We start from the raw sequence: 20,006 nt of genomic DNA on the forward strand, positions 1-20,006 counted from the left end.
AGTCTGCATACCAGACTTTACAGAGACAGTTCATTGAATTTTATTCTCCTTTACTTGTGCTATTGTTATACTACACAACTATCCCATTATTGTCAGTTGTGGTACTGTGGCTGACTTTAAATAAAGCTTAAAATCTTTTACTCTAATGCACTCATCTACATCCAAAGATCCTGGACGATGAATGGGTCAATATGAAAATTTTATTTACAATTATCTTGGCCAAAATAACTGCCATGCTTGATACGATCCAAAACATGTTTCAAACTCTTATGATGGAACTAAAACATACATCAAAGATAAATGGATCTTTGTGAATTTTCTGTCAAATCAAATTAATGTTAATTGATTTGAACTGTTACTTGTTCCAAAATAATATTACAGTTGGAGGAAATATTGTAGTAAATGGCTGAAAAATTCAGTCCTGCTGAGAACAGCCAGGCATAGGAAAATAATGGGATTGCACTGCAACGTTGATGTAAAAACATTTGTAATTATTCAGAAAATCAGTATAGGACTGCAAGTTAGTGAGGCCGACAGATTTGTCAATTCTCTTGTGAAGTTACTTCATTTTCTCAATAATAAAAATTCACCACAATCAACTAATTCTGAGTGGGTTTTTTTTATCACGGTCCACAATAAAATGATATATCTTACCACCCCATCTTGAACTACAATCCATCCTGCCCTTCTATTTAAATTTTCTCTAATTCTCGTGTAATTTTGTCAGTATTATTTAATGTCATCTATGAATTGTACTGCTTTAAATTGACTTTGTGTGTGAAATGTGCCTCTTCTCAAAGGTCTGGCCGGATCCTGCCTCCCACGGTTCAACACCATGCCCTTCCTGTACTGCAACCCCGGAGATCTGTGTTACTACGCCAGCAGAAACGATAAGTCCTACTGGCTGTCCACGACCGCTCCTCTTCCTATGATGCCTGTAGAAGAGGGAGAGATTAAACCGTACATCAGCCGCTGCTCAGTATGCGAAGCTCCATCGGTCGCCATCGCAATCCACAGCCAGGACATCACCATCCCACAGTGTCCTGCAGGCTGGCGCAGCCTGTGGATCGGATACTCCTTCCTCATGGTGAGTTCTGCTCTCCCTACAACACTATGTGTTGAATCTGCAGATATGATTACAATAATAAAAGATGATGGTCAGTAAAGGTTTTAATGCAATATGTATTTTCTGTTTAATTGTCTACTACTTAGCTACGGAAAATAGTTGTTTAATATATTCTGTGGCTCTGGAGAGGCTTTAGGATATTTGCAAAAACATCTTGGATTGTAAACAGAACTCCTTTATTACAAACTGAGAATGTGGGTGAAAAGTTGTGGGTGTTAACAAGACAGGGGGTCTGTCAAAATGCAGTGTGGGAAGTGCACAGTAGCATGCAGCATTTTTTACCCATTTTAGTGACTAAAAGGTGCATTATCAGCCCTTGCTGCTTTAATTTGGCCCAAAGTTATGGAAATACAATACTAAATTGTTGGAGGCCCATTGAGGCTTACATTTTTCATAATAACATGTCCTCTTTTTACAAAGAGGTTGCCACTTTTTTTCTACCCCTCATCGTTTTACAGATTTAAAAAAAATAAAATAAATATTAATAAGGGCTTCATTATCTGACATAGAAAAATAAATTCTCAAAACACCTGGTCGCACTGTGATTTTTTAGTTCTCAGTAAACTGTGTATTTTTTGGGAACTATTGTGGATTTGGTGTGCTAATGAGTATTTATAGCAGCAGGACAATGTGAAATTATTTTACTTGTGTTAATTTTAAGGAACAGTGTGACTCAATGTGTGTTTTTAGTAGTTTTTGGACAATGGAGCTCTATGCAGGGTCCTTACTCTTTTTCCAAAGTCAAATTTAAGCCCCTTTCAAGGTGTATTTCAAATTTTTTCAGCACATATGTGGTAAATTAGATATTTATAAACAGTAAATATACAGTGTACTGATTATTGTACCCCTTTCATCACATTAAATTAGATGTTATTCTGCTATAAACAACCAAAATTATGTTTCTTGACAAGTTAAAGGGAAAACACAAAAAAGTTCCATGTTTCATAATTGTGTCACCTGTATGGAAGTACATTTGGCATCATATTGAACTTTAATTTCAAGTAGTTTCAAGCTCTTTATTCACAATCCAACACTTGAAAACACCACATTAGAATTCAATTGTTTTCAAGGATTTCCACCCCCCATAGGAACCCGTCTATACCACAGAGGAAGAAGCGATGTCAGGCTTTGGCTGAGAGACAATGCTTGTTAGTTGATGGATTAATTGTTGTATTTGCTGTTTTAGACAAAAAACTTCAGAGTGCATTTTCCTTTACACCTGCCTCATTTCTTCCCCTGTCACCTTTGTCCTCACAGCACACAGCGGCAGGAAACGAAGGCGGAGGTCAGTCCTTGTCATCGCCTGGCTCCTGCCTGGAGGACTTCCGCACGACACCGTTCATCGAGTGCAATGGCGCCAAAGGCACATGCCACTACTTTGCTAACAAGCACAGCTTCTGGCTCACCTCCGTGGATCAGTCGTTCCACACTGAGCCGGCAGCAGAGACGCTCAAAGCAGGCCAGCTCCTGTCACGCATCAGCCGCTGTCAGGTCTGCATGAAGAACTTGTGAGAGACTCTACGAAGAAGCTGATGCATTGAACGTGGTCTAGTGACATCCATCTATTCATGTGCTAAACCAAACAAAGGGGGATCTGAAATCCTGATTGAGATCAATGTAAAACTTTCTCCCGGAGCCACAGAGTCCAGATATGCAATGAATGACTGTGCTGCCTTTGAGCTGTGCGTGAAATGTCCCATTGTAGATAAAAACAGAAGATGCCCTATAATGAAGTCAGCAGCATTATGGGAAAACAAGTATTTTGTGTTAAATGTGGATTGGTGCTTACTGTTTAACTTATTACCTCAGCTATGATGCCACATTGTTAACAATCAGAGTCTGTACACTACAGCTGAACCAAAGACGCCCGAGTGTATGCACTGCTTCAGTTTATCTAGATGTTTTTATTGTTCAGGGTCGACAGCCCACCGTAAAGCCACTAAAACTGCTTCTCAGCCAATGGGAGAATGTGTCTTGAACAATCGTTGTTTGATACTATTGACAGTATTAACCTGCTTGTATTCCATTGCTTTTACAAAACATATTGTTATGAGTCTTTTCAAGTCATTTTATGCATTTATCAACTATCGCAAAATCGTCTGTAACTCGTTATTTTCCATACACACAATGCACTGATTGTATTTATAGCAGCTGAATGAACTTGACCCCCTTCCCCTGAGAGTTTAAACATATATCTTATCTAATACTTCTCATGTCACACTCATTTTCTCTTGCAAATCTACTAATTATTGAACTGCCAACAGGACAGAATGTAAACAGCTTGGATCAAAGGTCTGACTACAGCTAATCTAAGCTGTGGTCACTGATCCTGGGTTAGATTAGAGTATTTTAGTAAGTAGGTCAAATATTCACCTCAATTCGCTCATTTGGAAATAAACAGCTTGATTAGACCGGGAATATACTGACAATTAATTGTAATGTAATATTGGTAATTTTCACAACACGGTCATTTCATTGGATTGTAAAGATTAAATATTGTTTGTTATAATTGGGATTGTGTCTTTTTACTCTCACAATCTTAAAGCTATAATAATGCAACCCTTCTCAAAAAGAATAAATACCAACACAACAGTAATGCCTCTAAATTATGCTTGAGCGATTTCACAGTATTACGATATAGAGAGCAAATTAAATTACGTTTTTTTTGTAGGCCAACCTGGAGTCTCCAATGGGATTTTTGCATTGGATTTTTAATCATTGCAGAAAATAAGCTCTGTGGCAAACACGTTTCCAATGCTTAATGGTTTTGTTCAACAGGATAATCTTCAGAAATGGACACCACTTTTATGATGTTTGAAGCGTTAACGCAGCCAACAGAAGCCAACGTTATAGTGAACGCCAGTTGCGACTTGATCGTCACCACTGTTAGCTACAGACGGTCTCCAACAAGCTAACCAGCTGTTTTGACAAGCTAGCAAACTGTAGCCTAATAAATTGTTTATTAACCTAATCTACAATCGTTTGCAAGAGCACTGAGAGCATTTAATGTCCCCGACAACCACAGTAGTCTCATTTAGCCACTTGTTGGCAACCATCTTTTTAAGGACATGTAAAAACATCTAAATTCCAGTGGGGGTATTTATCAACGTATTTTATGACAAAACGTGAACATTTCTTATGCTTGTGTTAAACAAAGATCCTATTTCAGGCATCTAACCGCCAACCCATTCAAAATCCTCATCGAGTTTGAGGGGAGAGACACCAGGGTGCTAACATGCTAACTTACCTCCTGGTTAAAGAACTCATTTCTGTGGGCCCTATACCAGGCTGTTTAGAAATAATGACAATATGTTTTCCGATACTGTCAGAAATACAGTCCCCGTGCATTAAAGTGATTAAAGTGGTTGATGCAGTATTTAGGTGATATAGTGTAATGCATAGCACTCGCCACTAGAGGTCAGTCTCTATTGGTGGAGCTACAGACGGATTATGAAGATACAACTAATCAACTGAGTGAATACATTTCAGGTGAATGAGTCGAGTCAAGCGCTGCTGCTTGGTTGGAATGAAAACCTGCGGCCACACCGTCTCCATCATGGATCGCTTTGGATCCTGCTTTGGATCCTGCTTTATTCACTCTCTGGCTCTCTCTATGGCTCATGAAACCAGGGAGGAGGGGACAACTTTGAATGCTGTGTGTTTACAGACACCAACAGACAATTGCGACATATTATACCTCTAACCTTATCTGGCCAACCAGACAGACTGCAAAATAAAAATCTTTATTATAACAGCATACTGAAAAAAATGACAGGTTTGTTTAACTTCTTTCATTCAACACTCATTGAAAAGTTCTAAATGTGCCGATGAAACAGAGATCAGTATCGACACTAGTAGCAGAGCATGAAAGAAAACAAAAGCAGTGTGATGAGTGAATACCTTAAAATACAGCAAGAATAAACAGTGCAATGAACTGCCCGCCTTACAGTTAGTGCTGTTAAACTTGTTACATTCTCAATGCAAAACATGAACAAACAGCAGTGATTGACTTATTTTGTGTTATTTGACCACAGGCACATCTTTGGGATACAAGTGTTTCAGTCTTTGATGTGGAAGGTTTCAAAGCATACATGCATTTAGTTCCCTTCCTTAAAATGTCGGTAAACGCGAAGAGCACTAGCTGCTTTTTTGTCTTCACAGAATCAATGATGTGTGTTTGTGTTAGCGGGAGGTCGTTGATGCTGTTGGGTCTCAGTCAAGGCAATAGGTAGTACCATTATAGTATGTTTTTGGTGATTGTCCTTAGTTAAAAACGAGTCTCTGCTGTTAGCAGCCTCTAGCCGCTAGCAGCAGCCAGATCTGGACTTCTTGCTGCTGCCTCCCCTGCAGTCCTCCAGGTCCACCGTAGGAGACTCCTGGTTCTCATTTCTCTTCCTCAGGATGGACGGCAGCACCAGATCAAACAACGCCTCAAACAGAGCGTCCACATTGTAGCCCGTCTTGGCGCTCGTCTCGAAGCACATCTTCTCTGCAGGCACGCTGCTTTTGTCCTCTAGGTCCTTGTAGCGCAGTATTCTCCTGTAAAGCCCCACTGCATCCTCAAGAGTAACCTGTTTGTTTATCGTGACCCCAGAGAGGGATGCAGGGGAGGCCGGGGGCGTGGGGCAAGCAGACAGCACCTGTGGTTCTGTCCTCTCCTCCTCACACTCAGTCTGGTCCTCAGACACCACATCTAAGTCCCGGGAGCGCTGGGCTTCAGGGTCTGTGAGATCAGCCTTGTTGCCCACTAAAGCGTAAATGCAGTCATGGTTAGCAGTGTCAGTCAGGGACAGGAAGCGCTCCTCCAGCTCAGCTAGGCTCTGCCAGTTGGTAACATCGTAAGTGAGGATGATGGCAGCTGCACCTCGACAGTACATGGAGCCCAACCCGTGGAACTGCTCCCGACCTGAGGAGACACAGAGGTCAACAGTGTGTGAACCCCCAGACTAAAACAGCAGCGAAGAAAGACACAAGGCGCAGAGAGAATTTGTGCAAGACAGTCAGCAGTTTGAAAACACAAACGACCTTTGTTGTTGAAATATGCAGGATTCTTGAAAGGGCATATTGTGCGTGGACACTTTGCCAATGGGGGTATCTCTGCAAAATAACTCTGTTACCAGTTCATCGGGGTCAAATAACTATTGTAGGGCCCAGATACGGTGAAGATAACCAATAATTTCATATTTTTGTATTTTAAAAGATAGGTTCATAACCAGCAGTTTATGCACACCTGAGGGTAAGATTCTAGATCTCTGACCAAACAAAAACAAACAGTTCTAGCTTTTATTTTGCGGAAGAATTCAAATTAAGTACTTTGACATAATCTGTCAAATCAGACACGTCAACGTATTAACAAAATGTGTTAATTGGCGGATCGCAAACTAACTTTATAGGTTCCTGTTTTATCCAACAAACAGTCCAAACCCCAAAGATATTGAGTTTATTAGTCCTATGTGTGACAGAAAAGGAGCAAATGCTCATATTATGTGAGAAGCTGGTACCAGAGAATTTCTGACTGTTTCCTTTAAATATAACTGGTTATATGACTATCTGTTTATGAAAACTGTTTCTGATTATTCAAGTCAGTCAACCAACATTTATCTCATTTAAATGCTTATCAAGAATGTTTTCATTACATGGTTTCGTCACAAATAACTGCTGGAGTACATCAGAGGTTCTAAGGTAAGATTTGTTTTTTTACATAGTGTTGGCTGAAGTGACAAAAAAGACCCTGTTCTTCTGGAATTTACGGTTGTATGCAACTATGGAAAAGATACGTTAAAGCACGAGGAGTCAGCTCTTCCTTTCCCAGCCCCGTCATGTGACTATTAAGAGGAACAGGGAAGGCAGCTTAAACAACTTCACGGGGCTTTGAAACCAAACTGAAAAGGAGCATTATCAGTGGGAAAATAAGCAGCAGACAGTCCGTTTTCAACGTGCTGAGCCAAACACCAGGCAGGTTTTAATACAACCCTTATAACTGCCACTCTTCCAAAGATTTATGGCCGACGTCTGCAACTGTAGCGTTGAAATGACTCAGCGCTGATCCGGCATTTCTCTACGACAGTGACTAAATAAAACGAACACAACAGCCTCCGGTCAGAGGTCATGGAGTTGGGGAACACAGACAGGAAATGGCTTACTGGTGACATGGTCAGCCTGTCCTTATCTCTGTGGCTCACCAACTCCACTTTTGTGCTTTGTGTATTTGTGTAAGAGGGTTTACTGTAATTCTTGTTTACACAATACTGGAATGTAGCACAGTTATAAGCTTATTCAGCAGCTGCAACTACATGAATCACCAAACTATTCCTGCCATAGCAAGAATAAAATAAGTGTATTTACAGAGAGAATTAATAATTAACTCACTGTGATACCTGGGGCTAGGTAGGGACAAACGGTCTAGATAAGCACCAGTCTATGTTTCGGTTAAGATATTTGATACTACAATCTCTGTAAATTATACATTTGCTAGTGTTGAAAGTACTGAAGCCATAAAAGAAAAACAGACCTACAAACATTTTTTAAGACCAAAAAAAACTTCTCTTTTTGCTGTGGTATTTATAGAGGTAGTGATAAATTTCTAGTATCATGACAAACCTTGGTGTATGATGTATTCAATATTACAGTATATTATCGAAAAACAACATTGTTCTCTACAACAAAGTTGTTAACAGGTACAGAGTATAATTATCCTGCTAACCCTGTTACTTTATTATATTTTAGCTTTTGTTTTAACTGTTTTTTGTGCTTTTAAGGTTTTGCTTAAATTTAAATGTCCTTTTTCAATTTTTTTTTCTGCCCAGTCATGATGCTTTTGATATCTTGTGTGTGTGTGTGTGTGTGTGTGTGTGTGTGTGTGTGTGTGTGTGTGTGTGTATATATATATATATATATATATATATTCCATTATTGAATTAGAGAGCCAACAGAAAATGAAAGCTAAACTGAATTTCTACTCATTGCTACCGTAAAAAAAAAAAGTAAACACCACATAAAAGGTGTTTTCCTTCTCTGTTTTATGTCATAATTTAGGTTCACCGGATTAAATTTCAAATGTATTTGATTTATCTGAAAGACCACGCTTTGCAGCTTATCTATTGTCATAGATAGCACTTGTAAACATGCTAACCTACTCATATAACTGAAACATGTTTTGAGTAAGACTCCATTAAGGGGTAAACTGTTGTGAAATTGTCCTTTTTCAAACTCATTTGGAGTGGTTATTATTTCTGATGCCTTTATCTCAAGCATTTGTTCATAGATTTAAAAAAAAAAAAAAAAAAAAAGAAATAGGCTAAAGGTGCTCTTCCTCTGCAGCAGTTCACTGATGACACCAGCTTTGATTGGGTCATATAAGTCCGATATTGAGCAATGAAGCACAAGACAAAGCACACGGTGACATTATAACATCCGTTTTGTTCAGCAAGCAAGAAATGAACTGAAGTGATTTTTTATCTCTAGCATGATATATATGTTTCAATAAAACAATATCAGGGTCACTGCACAATAATATGCAGGGCTTCAAATCATTTGTTTAGGAAGCAGGTGTCTGCATGGTGGTTGATTTCAGCTGTTTGCTTACTTATAGTGCTACACAGAAGCACTTTAGCTTATGATAACTAAAAGTGGAATAAATACTTTAATTATTAAAAAACTTGTGACTTTTATCAAGAATTACCAACACCAAAGGGGATGTTTTTAGTTTGACCATCAGCCAGAAACTAAATTATTACAATTATACTGATTTTAAACTGATGAGATTAACTTGATAAAGCTCATGTTTGTTTGTTTTTGAAGGAACTGCCCGATTTTCTATTTGAATAAGACATTTCTTTTCACAGTTTTTTCCTATGGTTTAAGAATAGTCTATTTATTAAACAATACATTAAACTGGTCATGAATATTGTATCTTATATTGTGTGGTTTTTTTTTACCATTATGTTTAACTGTTAGCTGTCTTTTAAGATTAAGGTTACATAATCTGCAAACTGAAGCAAATAACTTTGATCTAATACAACTAAATGTCATGCTAATAATATTTTTTTTTAAGATAATCAAATTCAAACAAGTGATCAACCACCTTAACGGGCCCTGGTTTTATCTATTTAGTTTTTAAAAAGTGTGCGACTGTTCATAGATTAAAATATTTATTTTAAAGTCTTGTTTCCCCCAGAGTGTGTGGGATTATGAGGTTGTTATTTTATCCTGTTTTGACCTTAAGAATTTCGACTGTGCAAGACTTTATAGGGCTTAGTTTTGTTATTCTTTTCGGCACTAAACCTATCACTTTTTATGCGTTAGATAAACAAATAAATATCAGGTTTGCAGGGTGCCTGCACACACTGAGCGGTCACATGCCAGTGTGATTGCCTCAGGTAGTGGGATCACGCGTTATCAGGTAAACACAGATAATAAACAGTCGGGAACAGTGGAAAACACATGAGCGGGGTTTTACCTGCAGTGTCCCATATTGAGATGTTGTAAGGTCCCCACTGTTTGAGGAAAAACGCCCCTCCGACGGTGCTGATAGTGTCTTTGAACTTCCTCTCCGTGTACCTGTGGAGCAGCGAAGTCTTCCCCACGTTCATGTCCCCCAGGAGAACCACCTTCGCGTCGGGCTTCTTCATCTTCGACACCTCTGGCATGGTGCTGCACTTCTTATAGCTCTTCTTTTTCTCTCTTTACCGCAGAAAACAAAACTCGCTTCTAGCTCGTTGAGTTAATCTCAGGCTGGTCACGAATATCTTCTGACAAAAACGCCATTTCATAGACGAAAGTTAAGTTGTGACAGCGTGACTCTGCAGCGTCGGTTCATTCTCCGTCTGTTGCTCCGAACTTCAAAAAGTAACTGAGGTGAAACAGGAAGTAGGTGAGGAGCTAAAGATTTATTCAAAGAGTGTTATACCCTGAGCAGCGCCTTGCAGGCTCAGTTGCCGGCAGGCTGTGTACCGCCCCCAGGAGTCTACCGTCACATTACGTTGAAATCTAGCTGAATACAATTTACAAATTACATGGAAAAAGTGATCTAATCTTAACACTTTCGGATCATTTTTTAATCAAACGGTTGCACCTTGTACCAAAAAAAGGGCACAGAAACAATATGAATATCCTTTTCTTTTTCTCGCTTTTAACGCCTCAAATCATGTTTATTGCAAATAAAATGTATTTAGTATAATCATAATTTAAAATTGGGCAGATAAAATTACCCTAATAAAAACAATACTGGCACAATACAAATGTATGCTGTGTAGTGGTGGAATGTAACTAAGTAGGCTACATTTGCTCATGTACAGTACTGTAGCCTACTTAAGTACAATTTTGAGGTTCTTTACTTGAGTATTTCCATATGTAACTTTATACTTCTACTTCACTACATTTTAGGTGCAAATGTTATACTTTTTACTCCACTACTTTGGCTGCCAGCTGTAGTTACCAGTTACTTATCAGGCCAAGAAAACAAAAAAGAATACAAAATACCAAATTATTATACAGATAAAATGATTATCATATGAATTAAACCACATAAATGTACACACACACACACACACACACACACACACACACACACAATTATAGACCATAAAAGAAGGAAATAATTTCAGACAATGAATTTAGGCAACAACAAAAAAGAGCATTTAAAAGAAATATTTTAAATAAGCAGATAAGATACTATCAGCAAATTGTTTGAAAACATTACAATTCATAAACATAAATAAATACATACATACATACATACATAAATAAATAATATGGTGTTTTTCATTTTATATGATATTTAAAATTTGAAAGAACATCACAAAATCAAGCAAAATTATTGAAAAGTAAGCCTTCCTTGTACACTAAAAGTTTTCAATTTTTTTTTCTTTTTTTCACCTACAAGGCCATACTCAGGGCAAGGCGTACGTGACCTTTTACTCCCGATTTCTTATACCCGGATCGCCCATAGACACATGGTCCATGGCGTGGGGGGGGTTTCACTAGAACTTGACCATGACATCATGACACACATACTGTTGATTCATCTATAGAAGTAATAATAGGCTACGTGATGGAGAGAAGCAAGGTCTCTTGAGTAACTTTGTTCTTCATACTGCGATAATAACTCTTCAAAACAAACCAAACAGGTTCTCAACTGAAGATGTCCTCATCAAAAAAACGTACAGCCCAGGGCTGTATTTTAAGTTGACCTTTTAGATTTCAAAGTAACTGCACGTTTCAGCAAAACTTCAGTTGCGTTCAAGTGCTGTCGTAAAAGGTGGAAATTGAAACATATGTGTTACCAGCTGCTCTGTACTTTAGACTTCAATGTTATTATAGAGTGCGCTGATAAAAAAAAATGTGTTGTACGTTTCTTTTTGTTAAATGTGACTTTTAGCTGCCACGCTAGATGCAGGAAACTAATGCAAAAAAAAAAAATAATAATAATAATAAAATTAATTTGCACATACACATGAATTAATACAGTAACATACTGTAGGTAAAGCTTTAAAACATGAAAAAAGAAATAAAATTGCATAAAACGTGAATGTAAAAGTTAAGATGCACACATTACGATAGTCATGGTAATAGTAATTACATGAGATTATAATATTTGCTCAACATGAGCTGTGCACATTATGATACCAATGACAATGATATGAGAATAATATCATGCAGAAAAAAGCTGTAAACATTGTTACTTAAGGTATTTGATATGATATGAGAATAACCAGGAAAATAAAAATACATTTAACATTACATTATATAATAATAATAATAATTATTATTGTTATTATTATTATTATTATTAGTTGTGGCAGTAGTACTATTATAACGTGTGATTTACATTTATAGGTATTTGTTCCATGTAATCCCAGAGGATATCTTTAACTTTTATTAGTCAGCACAGTAATTGCTATCCTTTAAGTTCAAATAATGGATAACATAGGAAACACTTTTTGTTTGTTTTATTATTCTCATAATGTCGATTAATTGTAACTCATATTAAACTAAACTCGCAGTACACGCGTGTCGGGGCATGGTGCCGTCGGGGTGTGTGCGTTACAGGAGCCAGTCTATACCACCCCTATGAATTTCATTGCCTTAAGTGTTATAGTGTGGCCACGGTACCAAATATGAAATTAGACTGCCACCACAGTGCCACCTAGGGGCCGATCAATAAAACCTTAAAGGGTTATCCTCAGGAGGGCATTGACAATAATTGTACCAAGTTTTGTATAATAATGCACAAACTATCCCTTCAATCCTCATACAGTGTCTGAAGGAGGACTCTTAACTGATATGTATAAGTTAGAAGAGGCAGGTAGCAATGGTGGAAAGTAACTATGTACATTTACTCAAGTACTGGACTTAAAGTAAAATTTTGAGGTACTTTTATGTACATTTTATGTAACTTTATACTTCTACTCCACTAAATTTTGAGACATATATTGTACATTTTATTCCTCTACATTTAGCTGACAGCTTTAGTTACTTTTCAGGTCAAGATTTAATATGAAAAACATGATACATTTAAAATGATTACCCATTTTTATAAATTAAACCACTTAAAAGTTTATTAGGTAGTTAAAATGAGCGGAGTGGAGTCATTTCATTTTTGTAGTATTAGTACTTCTACTGAAGTAAAGGATCTGAACACTTCTTCCACCACTGTCTTTTTTACTTCTTGACTTTTTTATTTTTAACTTTTTTTTCATTTCTTTTTTTTTCTTTATTTTATTTTGATTTTTAAATTTTAAATTTTTAAATTAAATTTTTTTTATTTATTTATTTATTTTTATATATTTTTTTATTATTTTAATTAAAAAAAAAAAAATTCTGCGCTTCTGCGCATGCACTGTCTTTTTCGCTTCTGTGCATGCGCGACCTTTCTGCGCATGCGCGGCCTTTTTCACTTCTGCGCATGCGCTTTTTTTCGCAGAAGTGGGAAAAGCCGTGCATGCGCAGAAGCCGGAAAGGCATGCGCACAAAAATAATAAAACTTTTTTTTTTTTTAAATAAATAAATAAAATAAAATAAATAAAAATGTTTTAATTTTTTTTTAAGTAAAAAAAAAAAGTAAAGAAGTAAAAAAGACAGTGGTGGAAGAAGTGTTCAGATCCTTTATTTCAGTAAAAGTACTAATACCACACTGTGAAATGACTCCACTCCGCTCATTTTAACTACCTAATAAACTTTTAAGTGGTTTAATTTATTAAAAATGATTACCCATTTATAAAAATGGGTAATCATTTTAAATGTATCATGTTTTTCATTTTAAATCTTGACCTGAAAAGTAACTAAAGCTGTCAGCTAAATGTAGAGGAATAAAAAGTACAATATATGTCTCAAAATGTAGTGGAGTAGAAGTATAAAGTTACATAAAATGTACATAAAAGTACCTCAAAATTTTACTTTAAGTCCAGTACTTGAGTAAATGTACATAGTTACTTTCCACCATTGCTACCTGCCTCTTCTAACTTATACATATATATTATAAATATTATTGTAATACAGGTGGGATACATAGGTGGGATATCAATGCCTCCAACCAGCATCTTGCGGCCATAAAAAGAAGTGCAGCACTAAGTAACTTCCGCTCTGGCTGCTCAGCTGTGCTGGCTGCTCTGTTGACAGCTTTCAACCTACTGGGATACAGGATTGTCCGAGGCGCCTTTAAAGGCCTCATACGCTGGTTTCTTCCTGTAGGCTACTGGTGGAGGTTGCCTCATGATCAGGATCGTTTGTGTACAGTTGTCAGCGTTGAAACGCAGCTGCAGTTTAGGTAAGAAGAGCCGTGAATAACCAGGGAGGGGGTGAAGAATGATAACAACATGCTGCAGGAGGCTCACATGCTCGCCTTTTGCTTTATCACAGTTGCTTTGTCGATTGTCGCCACATTGGTGTGTTTGGATCAGGAAGGTAAAGTGGAGAAAACAATGTGATTATTTTTTATTTCATTGCAGCTGTAACGTTAGCTTAGCTTCACGCCGTTAAAGCTTCTTAATGTTGGTGGAGGAGTTGACATGTGACAGTCCCAGTCGGGAGTGTAAAGCAGGGTCTTTAGGACCCCGAAGACACCGAACATGGGCGGAGGAGCAGGCGGAGAAAGGTGAAGTTTACCCTCAGACTACTGATCAGAGGTCAGTTTTGAAATTCCACCAATGAAGGTTAAGGGTGTGGAAAGGGGCTCGGGACACTGATCTCCGGTCAGTTTATCTCAAAGTACTGAGCTACGCACTTTGCTAACGACGTAAATGGATAAACATAGACGGCTAGGCTTTAGCTAGCATACAAAGAGTTGCTCCATACTGCTATTGTAATGGTTGCCAAGTTGAAAACTATTATCATTACCCCCACAAGTCCTTCGGAGCTGCCTAAACGGCCAGTTGTTGCTGTTTGGGATAGCGGCGCCCCGCGGCTTTGATCCAGACCGCCAGACGTCCATCATAATCCGCAGTGTCAACATCTCCATTCAACTCCTTGTGGTGCGGGTTACTCTGTAAGCGAGCCACGCTATGCAAGCGAACACAACGCGGGGCTTCTTGTGGTCGGACGTGGAGACGAGGACCTTGTTGAACATCTGGGGGGAGCAGGACATCCAGACGGCGCTGGATGGAAACTTCCGCAACAGCTTCGTGTACCGCGACGTCTCCCGTAGGCTGGGGGCGATGGGCTTTGAGAGGACGCCGGAGCAGTGCAGGGTGCGGATCAAAAGCCTCAAGAGACAGTACTTGTTGGCAAAGGAAGGGAATCTGCGGAACAACGGACAGTACCACAAGATTTGCAAGTTTTATGACACCATGGAGAGGATTTTGAGCAACCGGCCCGCTCTTGACCCTCAGGAGTTCATAGACAGCGGGGCGGGAGGAGAGGAGGCCGTGGATGGCCTGGAGGAGGATGGAGAAGATGCTCAGGATGCATACTCTGAGGGCACAGGGGAGTGTCCCTATCCTGCAGAGACTGAAGTCAAGTTGGAGTACCCAACTGTTCCCATCCCTATTCCAGTGAAAGTGACAGTGGGCAATAACAGTAAGTCCTATCTCCTTTTTCTGTGTTTGATTGATGTTTCTATAATTTCTAATATAATCATGATTTGTCCCAAGATGCATGACAAAATGTCTCACCCCTCTCTGCTTCAGGCTCTTCAGTAAGACCGCATAACAGCAGCCAATCAGCCAGTAATCTGCCAGCCAGAACGCCTAAACGGCCGAGGAAGCGGCGTGCTAACTTCCCCATGGAGAAACTAATGGAGCAGTTTCTGGAGCAGAGCGCCCAGGCTGAGGAAAGCTTCTACCGGATGGAAGAGCAGCGACTGCAGGCAGAAGACCGCCGCAGGGAAGCCGAGCACGCCAGGGAGCTGCACATGCTTCAGATGCTCGGCCAGATGTTCTCCAGCATCTCCTCCGCCAGACCCGCCTCTGCATCCACTCCCTCCAAAACTGCTCCTCCTGCCCGCGCTCCCGTGTTCTCCAGTGCCTCCCCGTCATGTACACGTGGCCAGTCCAGTCATCTCAGACGCCCTTCACCCCAGACAGACTGTTGCATGCAACAAAGTCAACTGTTGAACCCAGATCCTCAGGCATTAGGTATTAGTTCTGGAGTCATGTGCAGCCTCGAGAAGGAAATTACAGGCTGTAATGTGAAGGCTCAGTGATGGAGCTGTCACTCCAGCACAGTTTTAATTTAGTTAGGTGGTTTTTTAATGTATCTCTATTCACAGGGCACTATTATCTCTGTAATTGTTTGTCATGTTGTGTCTGTGTAAGGTAAAAACTTACAAAAAAGCACATATGCACACACTAAAACCAACACTTTGTTTATTCCCTCAGTGTTTGAACGCTACTACAGTTTGGGGTCTACATCACACAGAGGCATGGATGATGACATCCTCGCACTGGCAAAGAGCATAGTCCCTCCTCTGACATCCAAAAAGCACAAGGGACAAGACGGACGTATTGGGATCATTGGAGGATGCCAAGAGTATGTCACACTACTCGTTCTCTGTATAAACATCATTCAACATGCAAAAGTTAAATTAGTTTTCCCATAAAACATATGTCCTTTATCTTTTCAACTCCACCCTCTACAGCTATACTGGAGCTCCATACTTTGCAGCCATCTCAGCACTGAAAGTGGTAAGTGGTCTGATAGATGTTACCAATTCTAAAATTATCTTTTTTTTAAGTTAAAGTCCAGTTTCCGTGTACAACGGTGTCTTTACCTTGTCTCCAGGGGGCTGACTTGTCTCATGTGTTTTGCACCAAAGATGCTGCAACTGTAATCAAATCATACAGCCCTGAGCTCATAGTTCATCCTGTTCTGTAAGTACACATCCACCTGCATCTATGATTATATGCATATCATTTCTGACAGCAGACTCTTTTGTAGGAACTTCTGTATGGACCGCCATTTACGTCAATGAAAGATAAATATGTAAATACTTGCATAAAAAAATATAGCTAAATACTGAAATATGGGAAAGATGCAGTAGAGATATTAATAAAAATAGATGTAAATATATATGAATTAGTAAACATTATGTCAACAAATACATCGTTTTTATTTTAAAATTGAAAATGATGCTTTTACCACTGCATTTGCACATCTGCCAGCCCTCATTTTGGTGAATTTGTGCATTTGAACATGTGTGTGTCTTTATTTGTGTGTGTCTCTGTGCATCAAGGGACAGTCCTAATGCAGTGGAAGAGATAGAAAAATGGCTCCCAAGACTTCACAGCCTTGTGGTGGGACCAGGTCTAGGGAGAGAAGACGTATTACTGAAGACAGCCAAGGCATGTTGAATATTTTCACTCTCCCTTGCAGTCAAAACAGTTCTGAGGCCAGCTGCTTAACTGTGCTTGACCACAAAACTAAAGTTATTTTTTAACAGTTGTTAGATAGAATACAGTGATGAATTTAAGCTGCACATAACTCACATAAATCTCATGCTGGTGATTTTGAACTTCTTGAAACATTTTTGCTCCTGCTCATGTGACACTTTGAATTGAATAAGTCCCTTGTGGGCAAAGAAAAGTATACACCTTAAACTAGAATATGCAGCCTACAGAGAACTTAACAATGTGCATCTTTCACCAGCATCACTTAGATATTTTTGGGATACAGGACCTGGAAATAACACTTTTTTTCTCTATATGTTTCAGGAGGTGATAGAGAAGTCTAAAGCCAGAGATATTCCTATTGTCATTGATGCAGTAAGTCTCAAGTTCCAGCTGTTGAACAGATGGGATTGTATTTGCAAAGCTATAAACAATCACTGAGTGTGTGGTTGTGTGCGTGTGTGTCGTTTTTTTTTCAACAGGACGGATTATGGCTAGTTACACAGCAACCAGCTGTTATTCAAGGGTACCAGAAGGGCATCCTCACACCTAACTTTATGGAGTTCACCCGTCTGTATGAGGCACTGGTGAGTCTCTCTACAGAGCTGATTCAGTCACCAATCCATGGCAAATAACATAATTTTGTGTAATAATGTATGTGTGTGTTTTTGTCTTTTTGTTGTGTTGACTGTCTCAGCACCATGAACCTATGGACAGCAGCGATCATCATCGCAGCGTGATGCAGCTCAGTGGAGCCATGGGCAACATCACTGTGGTGCTAAAAGGAGAACAGGATCTCATTACAGACGGCAGTAAGGGTTAGTTTCAAGTCCTTATACAGTATAAAAAACAATATTTTGAGACAAACTTTTACAGCAAATCATTCACCTTTAACACTTGTGTCATCACTACATCAATTTGAATTCTTCTGTGACTGTGATCTCGGTTTGTGACTTGTCGTTTTCAGTGATCTCATGCAGTTTGGAGGGCAGTGGGAGAAGATGTGGTGGACAGGGTGATCTACTGTCTGGATCTATGGGCGTTTTGGCACACTGGGCCCATGCTGCCTCTGCAGCAGGAATGGGCAGAAGGTTGGCTGCTTTTGCATTCTGTTGCAATAGTAGTATATAGAAATGGAAAACCTTTAATTTTGTTTTTTGGAAAACACAATTACGAGCACTACTCCTGATCAATGCAATAAAACAAAACAAAGACAACTTCAGCAAACACATATTCACAGGTACAAATTCTTGAAAGTTTGAAAAATGCTAAATTTTAGCAGTTATGTTTCCAAGGTTAGGAATATCCTTGTATGCTCAAAAAAATGTTTGATTTTCAACATAATCTGGTGTATTATCAACACAATCACTGTAAACAGGATATTTGAAATTAAACAATCCTCTCAGTAATTTATCTTCTGGAATCTCATACTAGACAAGCAAAGCTAGCAAATAGCTACATACGTCCTCTGTTGATCCCTTTGTCTGGTCATTTGTGAACATTAAATAACCATGATTAAAACATAAAATCAAAGTTAGCATAAACGGCTGGTACAATAAACAGTCATTGCTTTGGTTATAAACGAATGTACCTTAAGAGTGCTTGAAAAGTTCTTGAATTTTAGTTTTAAAAGTTGTATGAACCCTGAATAAAAGATCAATAGAATAAATATATACAATGTAATTTGCACTAGAATAGTAGTGTTTATTTAAAGGTTAGGTACATGTCTGTTTATATGTGTCCCTAATTCATTCATTCTGTCCTCCTCCAGTATGAATCCATCAGTGGTTGCAGCATTCGGGGCCTGTTCTCTTACAAGACAGTGCAACAGTCAAGCATTCCAGCGACACGGCAGGTCCACCACCACAACGGACATGATCCAGGAAATTGGCTCAGCCTTCAAAAAGTTATTTGAAAGCTGAAAACGGCAAACTGAAATCAAAATTGTTGTTTCAAATGTTATACATACATACATATTCAATTTTGCATTGTAAATCCTAATATAGCCTAAGGGCGGACTTGTGAAAAGTGTTCTTATCACACTGAATTTGAACAAAGGTTTGAAAGGTGTTGACTATCCTTTTTAGAGACAGCACTCAAAATATTTAGAGAAAAATAAATACACACTGACTGTTGTTTGAGGTGTATTAAATGAACCTTGTTCCAAGAAATGCTGTTTTAGCTATTATTATGAATGTATTCACCAACTGGAGACCACCTTGAAACGGGATCACAGCAACCGTGATGCCTAAACGTGCTTTATGGAACAGATGGAAAACAAAACCAGTCACATGCTGCCATGGCTGGTGAACATGTTCATACATTTATTCATTTTCCTTAACCACTTGCCTCAACTTGGGGGGGCTGGAGCAAATCTAAGCATTGGGTGAGAGGCGGGGTACAGAAACATAGATATAGACAGACCGATCGAAATAATCAACCATTCATGCGCTCATGATACTATATTTATCCCGAGGGAAGTTCAACTATCCAGTAGCTTAGCTAAGTTGGAGACTGAAATTATAATAGAGTAAAGTTTTAATATAAAATATGAATTTATGATTAAAAGTAAACACTGAAAGAACGGTTGAAAATATGAGATAGTGAAAATAATTATATATAATAAGTAATGTGCAGAGCCTGTGCTCAAACTGAAAAATGAGCACAAAAAGTGTTCAGAAGGTGCAGTATGGGTTTAAATAGTCAAGAACTGCAGGAGTATGTGCATCCAAGAGCTGTACGGCCTGGTGTACATGTTAGCATTTTGAAATAAATGTCAATATATAATATGACACTATATATATATATACAGTAACACACTGGAAAGTCTTCTTGGGAAAAAAATAATGCAAAGAAAACAAGCCCCTATTTAATTACCTGAGGGAAACAGGACTTGTAGAGATAATTTAGTTATGTATTTAATTCTTTATAATTGTATGTAAAATGCTATTATTTACACTATTGTTTCCCCCTTTTCCCGTTTAATCATTTAATTATCTTAATTTTTTTATTATTATTACTACTTTATTTATTTTATTTTTATCACTATTATTATTTTC

At 38.5% G+C, this 20,006-nt stretch overlaps 3 protein-coding genes across 6 annotated transcripts in view; 2 read left to right on the forward strand and 1 right to left on the reverse strand.

Annotated features, from left to right (window-relative positions):
* col4a2 (collagen, type IV, alpha 2) overlaps window positions 1-3,718 on the forward strand; it is a 62,368-nt gene extending 58,650 nt beyond the window's left edge. The window contains exons 47-48 of the mRNA XM_059342687.1: window positions 801-1,087; window positions 2,384-3,718. Of these exons, the coding sequence (XP_059198670.1) occupies window positions 801-1,087; window positions 2,384-2,638 (542 nt within the window). The 3' untranslated portion in view covers window positions 2,639-3,718. The remainder of the gene's footprint in view (window positions 1-800; window positions 1,088-2,383) is intronic.
* Window positions 3,719-4,853: 1,135 nt separating this feature from the next.
* Window positions 4,854-10,312, reverse strand: rab20 (RAB20, member RAS oncogene family). Its single transcript, XM_059343285.1, has 2 exons — window positions 9,585-10,312; window positions 4,854-6,032 (listed from the first exon to the last, which is right to left on the reverse strand). Exons 1-2 carry the CDS (start codon window positions 9,772-9,774, stop codon window positions 5,431-5,433), a joined length of 792 nt encoding a protein of 263 aa, XP_059199268.1. The 5' UTR covers window positions 9,775-10,312; the 3' UTR covers window positions 4,854-5,430.
* Window positions 10,313-13,605: 3,293 nt separating this feature from the next.
* naxd (NAD(P)HX dehydratase) lies at window positions 13,606-19,118 on the forward strand. Of its 4 annotated transcripts, XM_059343281.1 has the most exons (11): window positions 14,258-15,139; window positions 15,250-15,696; window positions 15,940-16,090; window positions 16,200-16,245; window positions 16,343-16,431; window positions 16,794-16,902; window positions 17,272-17,322; window positions 17,430-17,534; window positions 17,645-17,765; window positions 17,915-18,038; window positions 18,719-19,118. In XM_059343281.1, the coding sequence occupies exons 1-11, from the start codon at window positions 14,626-14,628 to the stop codon at window positions 18,867-18,869; spliced, it is 1,908 nt and encodes a 635-aa protein (XP_059199264.1). In that variant the 5' UTR covers window positions 14,258-14,625; the 3' UTR covers window positions 18,870-19,118. The 4 variants fall into 4 exon arrangements, with proteins under 4 accessions (XP_059199266.1, XP_059199265.1, XP_059199264.1 ...); XM_059343283.1 differs by lacking the exons at window positions 14,258-15,139; window positions 15,250-15,696 and adding an exon at window positions 13,606-13,892; XM_059343282.1 differs by lacking the exons at window positions 14,258-15,139; window positions 15,250-15,696 and adding an exon at window positions 13,894-14,029.
* The last annotated feature ends 888 nt before the right edge of the window (window positions 19,119-20,006 follow it).

Source organism: Centropristis striata, chromosome 10 (genome assembly GCF_030273125.1).
Source record: "Centropristis striata isolate RG_2023a ecotype Rhode Island chromosome 10, C.striata_1.0, whole genome shotgun sequence".
NCBI lineage: Eukaryota > Metazoa > Chordata > Actinopteri > Perciformes > Serranidae > Centropristis > Centropristis striata.